At 43.2% G+C, this 14747-nt stretch overlaps 2 protein-coding genes across 2 annotated transcripts in view; both read right to left on the reverse strand.

Annotated features, from left to right (window-relative positions):
• Positions 1 to 14747, reverse strand: part of LOC135564809 (NACHT, LRR and PYD domains-containing protein 3-like) — a 130717-nt gene that overhangs the window by 49864 nt on the left and 66106 nt on the right. The window lies entirely within an intron of this gene.
• LOC135564799 (NACHT, LRR and PYD domains-containing protein 12-like) overlaps positions 5107 to 14747 on the reverse strand; it is a 55822-nt gene continuing 46181 nt past the window's right edge. Inside the window, exons 11-15 of the mRNA XM_065010854.1 lie at positions 14414 to 14587; positions 10297 to 10470; positions 9094 to 9267; positions 8579 to 8625; positions 5107 to 8144 (exon numbers count right to left, since the gene is read on the reverse strand). Of these exons, the coding sequence (XP_064866926.1) occupies positions 7603 to 8144; positions 8579 to 8625; positions 9094 to 9267; positions 10297 to 10470; positions 14414 to 14587 (1111 nt within the window). The 3' untranslated portion in view covers positions 5107 to 7602. The remainder of the gene's footprint in view (positions 8145 to 8578; positions 8626 to 9093; positions 9268 to 10296; positions 10471 to 14413; positions 14588 to 14747) is intronic.

Genomic DNA, 14747 nt, shown 5'->3' on the forward strand with positions numbered 1-14747 from the left:
GAATGTGAAGCTAACTGAAGCTGGCTAACTTTAGAAAACCAGTATATCTAGCTAGTATCATAGTTTACCCCTCAGGCTACATTCAGGTTTCAGCATCAGGCAGGTATCAACATGCAGAGTCGTAGGCAACAACCTGGGTTGTAGTCATTAGTTTACTCCACAGTCAACAGTTTTAAAATGTTGCTGTCATGCCCTGACCACAGAGAGCCCTTGGTTTACTCCACAGCCAACAGTTTTAAAATGTTGCTGTCACGCCCTGACCACAGAGAGCCCTTGGTTCTCTATGGTGTTGTAGATCAGGGCATGACTAGGGGGGTGTTCTAGTTTTCCTATTTCTATGTTGGTGTGCTTGGTATGGTTCCCAATTAGAGGCAGCTGATTATTGTTGTCTCTAATTGGGGATCAGCTTCAGTTCTCCATTGTTGTTTTGTGTCTGTGTGTGTTGCACCACGTCGTCACGTTTTGTTGCTTGGTTATTGTTTTGTGAAGTAGTTTCACTTTAAATAAATATGTGGAACTCAACACACGCTGTGCCTTGGTCCGTCCATTACAACGACCGTGACAGTTGTAAACGCTGTACAATGAAAATGACCTAAATGACCTAAATGGGTTCTGTTGCCAGGTAGAACCCTTCAATGTGACCTAAACGGGTTCTGTTGCCAGGTAGAACCCTTCAATGTGACCTAAACGGGTTCTGTTGCCAGGTAGAACCCTTCAATGTGACCTAAACGGGTTCTGTTGCCAGGTAGAACCCTTCAATGTGACCTAAACGGGTTCTGTTGCCAGGTAGAACCCTTCAATGTGACCTAAACGGGTTCTGTTGCCAGGTAGAACCCTTCAATGTGACCTAAACAGGTTCTGTTGCCAGGTAGAACCCTTCAATGTGACCTAAACGGGTTCTGTTGCCAGGTAGAACCCTTCTGGCTTCCATATAGAACCCTCTGTGGAAAGGATTCTTCATGGAACCCAAAAGGTACCAAAAAGGGTTCTACAAAGGGTTCTCCCTTGGGGACAGCCAAAGAACCCTTTTAGATTCTAGATAGTGTAGGAGTGATCACCTTGGGAAACACAGATGGGCACAGAACAAATTCACCCCACGCATCTAATTAATATAAAAAACATTTTAAGGAGAGTAGGACTATTATAACACTGTCCACCAGAAATATCATCAACTATATGAACACACATAACAATATCATCAACTATATGAATACACATAACAATTTCATCAACTATATGAATACACATAACAATATCATCAACTATATGAATACACATAACAATATCATCAACTATATGAATACACATAACAATATCATCAACTATATGAATACACATAACAATATCATCAACTATATGAATACACACAACAATCGTCGTCTTACCTTTTATCTCTCAATAGAAACAGAGTCTGAATGATCATCAGGTCGTCAAAAGTTACTTTCGTTTGCTCTGCTCATTTACATATCAGGTTCTGCCTGTTCTCTCTCCCTCTCTCTTTATAGCTCTTACAATGTGTCTTGGCATAAATTCTACATCTGTCTGGAACTCTTCTGCCTCTCTCCATCACTTTTTCTGTGTCGTCTTTTGCTGTCTGAGTCTTGTCTGGTGTCTCTCTCCATCACATCCTATTCTTCTGTTGCTGTCTCTGTGTCTTGTCTGTGTCTCACTCCATCACCAGAAAATGGTGAGGGTTAGGCCTACTATAATACAGCATTCAAACCATGAAAACACAACTACATAACACCATTAAATACAGTTGGAATATAGTTAGAACTCAAACTGTTTCCATCAAACAGAAAAACAACAATAAATCTGGATCAACACATTTAGATTTCTAGATGCTGCTCTTTGCTGTTTCATTACCCAGACAGCTGTTTAAGGTCAGACCAAGGCAGAGTGTAGTATCAGTACTTAGGGGTCATAGGTCAGACCAAGGCAGAGTGCAGTATCAGTACTTAGGGGTCATAGGTCATACCAAGGCAGAGTGTAGTATCAGTACTTAGGGGTCATAGGTCAGACCAAGGCAGAGTGTAGTATCAGTACTTAGGGGTCATAGGTCATACCAAGGCAGAGTGTAGTATCAGTACTTAGGGGTCATAGGTCATACCAAGGCATAGTGCAGTATCAGTACTTAGGGGTCATAGGTCAGATCAGTGGTCATGATTAATATGCATGGACTAGGAAACAAACTTTAAAGTAATTTTCAACAGATTCACTGTTTGTGTAGATGCTCTTTGTCTTTGTAGGGCAGTAGTTCAGGTGACTGTTTGTCTTTGTAGGGCAGTAGTTCAGGTGGCTGTTTGTCTTTGTAGGGCAGTAGTTCAGGTGGCTGTTTGTCTTAGTAGTGCAGTAGTGCAGGTGGCTGTTTGTCTCTGCAGGACAGTAGTTCAGGTGTCTGTTTGTGTAGATGCTCTTTGTCTTTGTAGGGCAGTAGTTCAGGTGGCTGTTTGTCTTTGTAGGGCAGTAGTTCAGGTGGCTGTGTGTATCTGTAGGACAGTAGTTCAGGTGTCTGCCCTTGTACTTAGTCTGCCTCCTGTTGCTCCTGGGTACACCTTCCTGAAAACAATGACTCCATACTTAGCTGAAACCTGTTCTGCTAGTTCAAGTCCTTAAAGACTAAAATGTTCCAATGTGGTTACCCACAAAGATGACAAGATAGTTCACACATTCCTCATCCAGGGTTAATGTCAACAGACATGTGACATTTCTGGTTGGTCCATACAATGATAACACTTTCTGTAGTGAGAATGTAATGCAAGTCAAGGTGTCCTGTGATGAATGTCAACAAAGTTTATCAGACCATGTGGACACCTCCTAGTGGTGGGTGCATGAGCATGTTTTTCTGCAGTGAGAATGTAATGCAGGTCAAGGTGTCCTTGGATGAATGTCAACTAGATTTATAACCAGCACTGTTAAATTAACTGCTGTAATAAAAACATCTATGCTGTCATTTTCTTTATGTTAGCTAGCTTTTAAAATGTTTCATTGTCACAGACACCAGATGGATACAGAGTAATGTGTTGTTTTACAGGGCCAGCCATAGTATTATGGCACTCCTAGAGCAAATTAGGGTTAAGTGCCTTGCTTAGCCTTTCTGGCGCAGGCGTTCTCCTAGCAACCCATCTCAACAACATCCGGTGAAATTACAGACAGCCAAATTCAAAATACAGAAATAGTCAAAATAAACATTCATAAAAAATACAAGTGTTATACATCGGCTTAAAGATGAACTTCTTGTTATTCCAGCCGCTTTGTCAGATTTCAAAAGGGCTTTATGGCGAAAGCACACCATGCGATTATCTGAGGACAGCGCCCTGCTTACTAAAGCATACCATGTGATTATCTGAGGACAGCGCCCTGCTTACTAAAGCATACCATGTGATTAGCTGAGGACAGCGCCCTGATTTACTAAAGCATACCATGTGATTAGCTGAGGACAGCGCCCTGATTTACTAAAGCATACCATGTGATTAGCTGAGGACAGTGCCCTGATTTACTAAAGCATACCATGTGATTATCTGAGGACAGCGCCCTGCTTACTAAAGCATACCATGTGATTAGCTGAGGACAGCGCCCTGCTTACTAAAGCATAGCATGTGATTAGCTGAGGACAGTGCCCTGATTTACTAAAGCATACCATGTGGTTAGCTGAGGACAGCGCCCTGCTTACTAAAGCATACCATGTGATTAGCTGAGGACAGCGCCCTGATTTACTAAAGCATACCATGTGATTAGCTGAGGACAGTGCCCTGATTTACTAAAGCATACCATGTGATTATCTGAGGACAGTGCCCTGATTTACTAAAGCATACCATGTGATTATCTGAGGACAGTGCCCTGATTTACTAAAGCATACCATGTGATTAGCTGAGGACAGTGCCCTGATTTACTAAAGCATACCATGTGATTAGCTGAGGACAGCACCCTGCTTACGAAAGCATACAAACATTTTACAACCAAGTAAAGGAATTACAAAAGTCAGAAACAGTGATAAAATTAATCACTTACCTTTGATGATCTTTATATGGTTGCAGTCACAAGAGTCCCAGCTACACAATAAATGTTTGTTTTGTTCGATAAAGTCCCTCTTTATATCCCAAAAACTCAATTTTTGGGGCGCGTTTTGTTCAGTAATCCGCTGGCTCCAAGTCGGTCAAAACATGCAGACGAATACATTCTAATAGTACCGGTAAAGTTTGTCTAAACATGTCAAACAATGTTTATAATTAATCCTCAGGTTGTCAATTCTCTAAATAATCGATAATATTTCAACCGGACTGTAGGGTCTTCAATAGAAAGGAAAAACAACGAAGGGCGCGCAATCGGTCACAGGCGCAAACCAGCTCCTCAGTCCACTGACAAAAAGGTCTCATTCTTCTTCATTTTTCAGGAAACAAGCTGGAAACAAGCCTGAAACAACGACTGTTGACATTCAGTGGAAATACCTGCAATCTGAACCCATTAGATACTTTATAGTATCAATTGAAAATACCCAGGTTTTCGTCTGCCATATCAGTTCTGTTATACTCACAGACATTATTTTAACAGTTTTTAAAACTTGTGTTTTCTAGTGTTTTCTATCCAAATCTACCAATTATATGCATATCCTAGCTTCTGGGCCTGAGTAACAGGCAGTTTACTTCGGGCTTTTCATCCAGCTGTGAAAATACTGTAACAATCTCATGGTGACTTCTTCTGACCAACCTGCCTATTTCTCCCTCCCTGCTAACAGACAGTATTGCTTGTATTTCATAGTTTGTTGAGCCAGAGGACGAGAGTGATACAGACTTCACTGAAGACACTCCTGGAAGGTGGTGTGAGCCAGAGGAAGAGAGTGATACAGACTTCACCGAAGACACTCCTGGAAGGTTGTGTGAGCTAGAGGAAGAGAGTGATACAGACTTCACCGAAGACACTCCTGGAAGGTTGTGTGAGCCAGAGGAAGAGAGTGATACAGACTTCACCGAAGACACTCCTGGAAGGTTGTGTGAGCCAGAGGAAGAGAGTGATACAGACTTCACCGAAGACACTCCTGGAAGGTTGTGTGAACCACAAGGTAAACATGTAGATGTGGAATGAAAGAATTTAAGGCACAGATGGTTTTAGGAACCTGTTTAATTCTCACTTTCAGCCATAACATATTAACTAATGACACACAAATTCCCTTTGAGCAGACAGTTAAATAGATGCTGTATGTGCAAACAGCATGTCGTAGGATTTCAGTAGTGACCAGTGGAATGTGGTATAAATGTATTTCCCTTGGCTCTAGAGATGATACGGGAGGCAATGGCAGGAAGATCAGTAAAGAAACCTGCCCAGATGCATCTTATTGATGTGTTTGTTCCTTGAGCAAAACACTGAATCCTATTTGCTCTGGATAAGAGTGTTTACTAAAATGTAAAAATAATTTAGTATCCAGTTATAACACATGACTTTAGTTTAGTATCCAGCTATAACACATGACTTTAGTTTAGTATCCAGCTATAACACATGACTTTAGTTTAGTATCCAGCTATAACACATGACTTTAGTTTAGTATCCAGCTATAACACATGACTTTAGTTTAGTATCCAGCTATAACACATGACTTTAGTTTAATATCCAGTTATAACACATGACTTTAGTTTAGTATCCAGTTATAACACATGACTTTAGTTTAGTATCCAGTTATAACACATGACTTTAGTTTAGTATCCAGTTATAACACATGACTTTAATTTAGTATCCAGTTATAACACATGACTTTAGTTTAGTATCCAGTTATAACACATGACTTTAGTTTAGCAACAAAAGCACATGTATAGAACATGTATGGACATGTGTTTAAATGAGGCCTAACTGAGTGTTTCAGGGGCTTCAGGAGAACAACACAACAGACAACACAGACGGTTCTGCAGGTACGACATATGAGTAGACACTTTAATAGATCCTGTATATGCAAGCATCATAGCATACCAGTGATGATACGGAAGGCAGTGGCAGGAAGATCAGGTTAGAAACCTGCCTAGATAAATTGACTGATTTGATGTTCCTGTCTCCACTTGTCTCTTTAGTCTCTGCTATTCGGAAATGTCTGCATGCTTTTCCAGCACTTTTTCATGTCAACATAGTTTAACACCAGATTGCTGACTAACACCAAAATGGTTCGTATGGACATATTAGTCCTTGTGTGTATCCTGTGGTCTGGGAATTAGAGGGGTTAACACTTCCTGCCAAGCCACATATTTAAACTCTATTTTTCAGTAGGTGCTACTCGAGAGCGGCGAGACTCAGAGCGAACAACTAGTATTGCAATTGTAAAGGGATAATCCCTATGGAACACCTGCCAACATCATCTGTGTGCTTACAGTTGCTCATAGTCCCTCTTTTTCTAAACGTGTTGGGAGAATGAATCTTCAGTCACCGATATGTCACCGATATGACATCACACTCTCCCTGGCGGCAGGGTAGCCTAGTGGTTAGAGCGTTGGACTAGTAACCGGAAGGTGGGTTCTGATATGCTAAAGATAACACCTGGCAACATTCTCTAGTGGGTTCTGATATGCTGACAGGCAATTCAAACTGATCTAGATTAGAACCCATTCTCTAGTGGGTTCTGATATGCTGAAAGGCAATTCAAACTGATCTAGATTAGAACCCATTCTCTAGTGGGTTCTGATATGCTGAAAGGCCATTCAAACTGATCTAGATTAGAACCCATTCTCTAGCGGGTTCTGATATGCTGAAAGGCAATTCAAACTGATCTAGATTAGAACCCATTCTCTAGCGGGTTCTGATATGCTGAAAGGCCATTCAAACTGATCTAGATTAGAACCCATTCTCTAGCGGGTTCTGATATGCTGAAAGGCAATTCAAACTGATCTAGATTAGAACCCATCTTCCCCTTGTGCCCTAAACAACAGCCGACACTATTGTCCCCAAATTGTATTAGTTGGTTGAAACTTGGTCCCCGATGGGACTTCCTGTTGACGCCAAAAAAGGAGTTTCCTCTTGGGTCTCCACATTGTTCACCTTCCCAGTCCCCACAATGTCATCTACCCTTATATCAATGAATCAATTACATTTGAAGGGGTGTATTTATTATAGATTATTTTCTATTTTTTGTTATGTTTCCGTCTTGTCTCCAGGTTGTCAGGAAAGTGGTGTCCCCAGAATGTGGTGTGAGAACAGGTGTCCCCAGTGTGTGTGTGTGTATGTGTGTGTACAAGTGTGTCCTATGTGTGTGTCCAGTGGGTGTGTGTGTGTGAGTGTATCCAGTGTGTGTGTGTCCAGTATGTGTGTGTCCAGTATGTGTTCAGTGTGTGTGTCCAGTATGTGTTCAGTGTGTGTGTCCAGTGTCCAGTGTGTGTGTCCAGTGTGTGCGTGTTTGTGTGTCCAGTGTGTGTGTCCAGTGTCCAGTGTGTGTCCAGTGTGTGTGTGTTTGTGTGTCCAGTGTGTGTGTGTGTGTGTCCAGTGTGTGTGTGTCTGTGTGTGTGTGTGTCTAGTGTGTGTGTGTCCAGTGTGTGTGTGTATGTCCAGTGTGTGTGTGTGTCCAGTGAGTGTGGGTGTGTTTGTGTATGTGTGGGTGTGTGGGTGTGTGTGTGGGTGTGTGGGTGTGTGTCAGTGTTTCTGACACAGGGACAATGAGGAGTATTCATCATCATAAAGCCTAAACCCTGGATAGAGGGGCTCAGTGAATGAGGAGGTGAATGTGATCAGGTGGGTCAGTGTGTAAGAGGAGGCTCTATAGAAGGACAGAGTGCCGGCTGGCCAGTCCAGATACACTCCTACTCTGTGGGTGCTGGAGGAGGGGACGTCTATGGTAGTGGTATTACTATTGTGTCTGGCTCTGTAACTGTTGTCAGAGCAGGACAGACTCCAGGACTGGTCATTCCATCCAAGCCAATATTCATAAAGGTCTCTTCTCCTGTTGATTCCTTTATATGTCACTCCTATATCAACCCCTCCACTCCACTCTACCTCCCAGTAACAGCGCCCAGTCAGACCCTCTCTACACAGCACCTGTTCACATTCCTTATTAAATCTCTCTCGGTGGTCAGGATACGGCTGCTCCTCTGTCCTCCATGTCAACTTTCTGTTCTCCTCAGACAGAGAGAGGTGTCTGTGTATTGTGTTTAGGTCCAGTGTGAGATCACAGACATCTGATGGATGAAACCAGACACAAAATTAGAAATCATCATCATTCACATTAGAATGTTAACTCACTTTTCACTAATTCATTTAATGTAGATGTTTCTAGGTATCAAAAGGAGAAGTTAATGTATCTTGAGGCTTGTTGAATGATAATATGTTATACTGTATGGTAATATAAAACACACTTATTCACATTAATTACACACACACACACACACAGTATGAAGAAAACAAAAACAAAGAACAAAAACACACATTTCTTATATAACACGAAAGCGCCACACACACACGCGCGCACATTGTCAAAGCAACTCTTTGTAAACTTGTGTCCCTGATAGCTGATATTTAATATGACCAAGTAAGTAATGGTGGTCTTTGACTTTGACTTAACTTGAATTAAGACTTATTCTTAGTCATATTCTTCACAGCAGTCAACACTCACATTTTCTAAGCCCAGGTTTCATTCTGTTCTCTCCACCATGTTCCACACTGTAGTGGTAAGCAGAAGAACAGACAGTCATTGAGAGATACACCTGAACGCACACACACACACTGGACCCACACACACAAGTTTTGTTTTGGTAAGAATGTTAGTCTGTGTGTGTATGTGTGTGTGTGTGTTAAATGTGTGTGTGTGCGTGTGTCCTGTGAATACATGTGTCCTGTGAATGCGTGTGTCCTGTGAATGCGTGTGTCCTGTGAATGCGTGTGTCCTGTGAATGCGTGTGTCCTGTGAATGCGTGTGTCCTGTGAATGGGTGTGTCCTGTTTGTGTGTATGTATACTGTGTGTAAATGTACCCTGTGTGTAAGAGTGTGTGTGTTTCACACAGGACACAAATAAAGTCAGACACAGTCAGCATACAACTTTGTCCAAGTGGTGGTTAGAATGTTTGTCTTAACTAGCCTGATAAGTCAAACATGTCTGATATGAACATTCACATAAACCCTCTACATACTTGAGTTTCTCCAGTCTGCAGTGTGGATCCTCCAGTCCAGCAGAGAGCAGTCTGACTCCCTTGTCTCCTGGGTGATTGTAGCTCAGGTCCAGCTCTCTCAGGTGTGAGGGGTTTGACCTCAGAGCTGAGACCAGAGAAACACAGCCTTCCTCTGTGACTAGACAGCCTGACAGCCTGCAAAGAGTCAAATCATATTAAAATCACACTGATATTCTTTGGTGGTGAAAATAGTTATTATATTTTTTCAAAATGTTCAGATACATCAGCGTCCTGAAACCATTTCTATTCATAAATGAATGTATCATTATTATAAATGACATATTATCAAAATATAACCTGTGGAGAGAAATGTATATTACGAATATTTTTGTAATGACCAGACCAGTTTAAAAAGCAGTATCAGTCAGAAGACAGACAGTGAGGTATCAGATTTAGATTGTATTGAGTATACAGTCCACACCATATCTATTTAGACAGTGAGGTAGCAGATTCAGATTGTATTGAGTATACAGTCCACACCATATCTATTTAGACAGTGAGGTATCAGATTTATATTGTATTGAGTATACAGTCCACACCATATCTATTTAGACAGTGAGGTATCAGATTTAGATTGTATTGAGTATACAGTCCACACCATATCTATTTAGACAGTGAGGTATCAGATTCAGATTGTATTGAGTATACACTCCACTATTTTGACAGTGAAGCTAACTTTTTAAATTTAAAATGTAAAATTCTCCAACATTTTGGATTTCAGATGAAAACATTAAGCGTATTTTAATTCATATCTGTTTCTCCATTTAGAAATAAAAGCACTTTATGTATCTAGTCCCCCTATTTGAAGAACTCATAAGTATTCTGACTGCCATGATTGAGAAAGATCATGAATGAATTACAATGGAGTGAGAGAGTTACAGAGGTTACAACAAAACATGCTAACCTCTCACCATTACCAATAACAGAGTCTACAACAAAACATACTAACCTCTCACCATTAACCTCAAATAAAAGGTTACATTCTGTACTGTCTCCTGATATGAAACATTCTATCTCAAATCCTAAATGCTGGAGCAAAGCACCAAATTTAAAACTGTCCGTTTCACTGTCCAAACACATATTGTGAGGACTATGTGTGTCTGGTAAACACATGTGGATCTGGTGAACAGTTATCACTTGTTGACCAACTACAGGAATACTGACCTCAGAGTCTCCAGTTTACAGTGGGGATTCCCCAGTCCAGCAGAGAGCAGCTTCACTACTGAATCCTTCAGGTCATTGTTACTCAGGTCCAGTTCTCTCAGGTGTGAGGGGTTTGACCTCAGAGCTGAGACCAGAGAAGCACAGCCTTCCTCTGTGACTCCACAGCCTGACAGCCTGCAAAGAGTAAAATTATATATTTTTAAATTATAAAAATTATATTAAAATCACGCTGCTATTCTTTGGTGGTGAATGTTCAGATACGTCAGTGTCTATTCATAAATGTTTCATTATATCAAAATATTACTTGAAGAGAGAAAAATGTATAGAACAAATATTTGAGTAGACTGACCAGACCAGTTTAAAAAGCAGTATCAGTCAGAAGACAGACAGTGAGGTATCAGATTTAGATTGTATTGAGTATACAGTCCACACCATATCTATTTAGACAGTGAGGTATCAGATTTAGATTATATTGAGTATACAGTCCACACCATATCTATTTAGACAGTGAGGAATCAGATTCAGATTGTATTGAGTATACAGTCCACACCATATCTATTTAGACAGTGAGGTATCAGATTTAGATTGTATTGAGTATACAGTCCTCACCATATCTATTTAGACAGTGAGGTATCAGATTTAGATTGTATTGAGTATACAGTCCACACCATATCTATTTAGACAGTGAGGTATCAGATTCAGATTGTACTGAGTATACAGTCCAAACCATATCTATTTTGACAGTGAAGCTAACATTTTCAATGTGGCTCTGTACTCCAACATTTTGGATTTCAGATCAAATGTTTCATATGAGGTATAATTATGTCACGCCTTGGTCATTGTATTTTGTGTTTTTGTTATATGTTTGGGTAGGCCAGGGTGTGACATGGGTTTATATGTTGTTTTTCGTATTGGGGTTTGTAGTATTTGGGATCGCGGCTGATTAGGGTTGTTGTATAGGCTTGGCTGCCTGAGGCGATTCTCAATCAGAGTCAGGTGATTCTCGTTGTCTCTTATTGGGAACCGTATTTAGGTAGCCTGAGTTTCGCTTTGGATTTTGTGGGTGATTGTTCCTGTCTCTGTGTAGTGTTCACCAGATAGGCTGTAATAGGTTTCACGTTCCGTTTGTTGTTTTTGTATATGTTGTAGTTATTTCATGTATCACGTTTTCGTTCATTAAAGATCATGAGTAACCTACACGCCGCATTTCGGTCCGACTCTCTTCCTTCAACAGACGAACGCCGTTACAGAATCACCCACGGACCGAGCAGCGTGTTAACAGGCAGCGACAAAAGGAGGATGAACTATTCGGACAATTGTCACGAACCGGCTCAAAGCCCGTAACAAAAGGGAGACAACGTGGAGATAAGGAGTAATAAAATATATATTTATTAAATAAGTAACTAAGTATAAATTACAATTGTGTCTGTAATCAGTAGTCAGTAGTGTAAGTGAGTGTTTTGCATGAATGTGATAATGCAGGGTCTTGAAAGGTTCCAAAGCAAACAACCAAAAAAAACACCAAGAAAAACAACCACATCTATAAAGGTGTCTGCATGGAGAGAGTCTCCTCCATGAATGTGGAAGAGGTCTATTTATCCTGGGAGACACCTGGCCCAGGTGTTTCCCATGTAGCTGACGACCCTCCCAACTCCGCCCACCGGCATCCTAATAAGGAAACAAGAACAAAGACAGAATACGGCAGACAAGAGTGGGAGGGTCGTCACACAATGGACATGGGAAGACGTGTTGGATGGTAAAGGTTGTTACACTTGGGAGGAGATACTGGCCGGAAGAGATCGCATCCCATGGGAACAGGTGGAGGCACTAAGGAGAGCAGAGGCAGCCGGAGATAGGAGCCGACGATACGAGGGAACACGGTTGGCAAGGAAGCCCGAAAAGCAGGCCAAAAAAATTATTGGGGGGGTGCTTAAAGGGAGTATGGCTATGCCAGGTAGGAGACCTGCGCAAACTCCCTGTGCTTACCGGTGGGCTAGAGAGACCGGGCAGACACCACGGTGTTTCCAGTGCGGGTGCATAGCCCGGTGCGGCACATACCAGCCCTTCCTATTGGCCGGGCTAGAGTGGGCATCGAGCCAGGTAAGCTTGGGCAGGCTCGGTCCTGCACGGTCCGGTCTATCCAGAGCCACCTCCACACATCAGTCCTCCGGTAGCAGCCCCCTGCACCAGGCTTCCTGTGCGTGTCCTCAATCCTGTAGCACCAGTTCCAGCTCCACGCACCAGGCCTTCTGTGCGCCTCGCCTGTTCAGCACAGCCAGAGCCTTCCTTCCCTCCTGCGCTGTCGGAGTCTCCCGCCTGTTCAGCGCTATCAGAGCCTTCCTTCTCTACAGCGCTGCCGGAGCCTCCTGCCTGTTCGGAGCAGCCTGAGCTGTCAGTCTGCATGAAGCAGCTAGAGCTGCCAGTCTGCAAGGAGCTGCTAGTCTGCAAGGTGCTGCCAGCCTGCATGGAGCAGTCAGAGCGGTCAGCCTGCATGGAGCAGTCAGAGCTGTCAGCCTGCATGGAGCAGTCAGAGCTGTCAGTCTGCATGAAGCAGCCAGAACTGTCAGTCTGCATGAAGCAGCCAGAGATGTCAGTCTGCATGAAGCAGCCAGAGATGTCAGTCTGCATGAAGCAGCCAGAGCTGTCAGTCTGCATGAAGCAGCCAGAACTGTCAGTCTGCATGAAGCAGCCAGAGCTGCCAGTCTGCAAGGAGCTGCCAGTCTGCAAGGTGCTGCCAGCCTGCATGGAGCAGTCAGAGCTGTCAGCCTGCATGGAACAGCCAGAGCTGTCAGTCTGCATGAAGCAGCCAGAGATGCCAGTCTGAATGAAGCAGCCAGAGATGCCAGTCTGAATGAAGCAGCCAGAGATGTCAGTCTGCAAAGAGCTGTCAGTCTGCAAAGAGTTGCCAGTCTGTAAAGAGCTGTCAGTCTGCATAAAGCAGCTAGATCCGCCAGTCAGCCTTGATCTTCTAGATCTGCCAGACAACCAGTCTCTTCCAGATCTGCCAGTCAACCAGTCTCTTCCAGATCTGCTAGTCAACCAGAATCTTCCAGTTCCGCCAGCCAGCCAGGATCTACCGGAGCCTACTACCTGCCTGAGCTTCCTCTCAGTACTGGGCTTCCCCTCAGTTCCGGGCTGCCCCTCAGTTCCGAGCTGCCCCTCAGCCCCGAGCTGCCCCTCAGCCCCGAGCTGCCCCTCAGCCCCGAGCTGCCCCTCAGCCCCGAGCTGCCCCTCAGTCCCGAGCTGCCCCTCAGTCCCGAGCTGCTACTCAGTTCAGTGGGGTTCTGGGTGAGGACTATTAGGCCATGGTCGGCAGCGAGGGTGGATTATCCCAGGACGCGAAGGGGAGGAACTATGACTTTAATGGAGTGGGGTCCACGTCCCGAGCCGGAGCCGCCACCATGGACAGACGCCCACCCGGACCCTCCCTATGGTTTTGAGGTGCGTCCGGGAGTCCGCACCTTGGGGGGGGTTCTGTCACGCCTTGGTCATTGTATTTTGTGTTTTTGTTATATGTTTGGTTAGGCCAGGGTGAGACATGGGTTTATATGTTGTTTTTCGTATTGGGGTTTTATAGCATTGGGATTGTGAATGATTAGGGGTGTGTCTAGTTAGGCTTGGCTGCCTGAGACGATTCTCAATCAGAGTCAGGTGATTCTCGTTGTCTCGGATTGGGAACCGTATTTAGGTAGCCTGAGTTTCACTTTGTATTTTGTGGGTGATTGTTCCTGTCTTTGTGTAGTTTCACCAGATAGGCTGTAATTAGGTTTCTCGTTCCGTTTGTTGTTTTTGTATTGAGTTATTTCATGTATCGTTTCGTTTTCGTTCATTAAAGATCATGAGTAACAAACACTCTGCATTTCGGTCCGACTCTCTTCCTTCAACAGACGAACGCCGTTACAAATTAACGCATTTGCAGTTTGTTTTGCCCAATATTAAAATGGTGGATGAAGTAATTCTTTCTAAATGAGTAGATAACATGTTTTTAAACAATACTAAATTAATCCAGGGAGTGGGGAGGATAGCATTTTATCTGATCTTTGTGCTTCAACAACTTTGTTATTCGTATTTAATCACTCTTCGTTTCTAAACAGTGACCAACTACAAGAACACTGACCTCAGAGTCTCCAGTTTACAGTGGGCATTCCCCAGTCCAGCAGAGAGCAGCTTCACTCCTGAATCCTTCAGGTCATTGTTACTCAGGTCCAGCTCTCTCAGGTGTGAGGGGTTTGACCTCAGAGCTGAGACCAGAGAAGCACAGCCTTCCTCTGTAACTCCACATCCTGACAGCCTGCAAAGAGTCAAATCATACTAATATCACACTGGTAGCTTCAGCATGTAAATCCGCTAGAAACATGTGTCGGCATCGGGTAATTGTCTCTGGCCCCCTCTCAGTTAGGGGGAGTGATGAGCTCTACAGCAGAGTCTCACTACTCAAACGCTGGTTGAAA

Source organism: Oncorhynchus nerka, linkage group LG26, assembly GCF_034236695.1.
Source record: "Oncorhynchus nerka isolate Pitt River linkage group LG26, Oner_Uvic_2.0, whole genome shotgun sequence".
Taxonomy (NCBI): Eukaryota; Metazoa; Chordata; class Actinopteri; order Salmoniformes; family Salmonidae; genus Oncorhynchus; species Oncorhynchus nerka.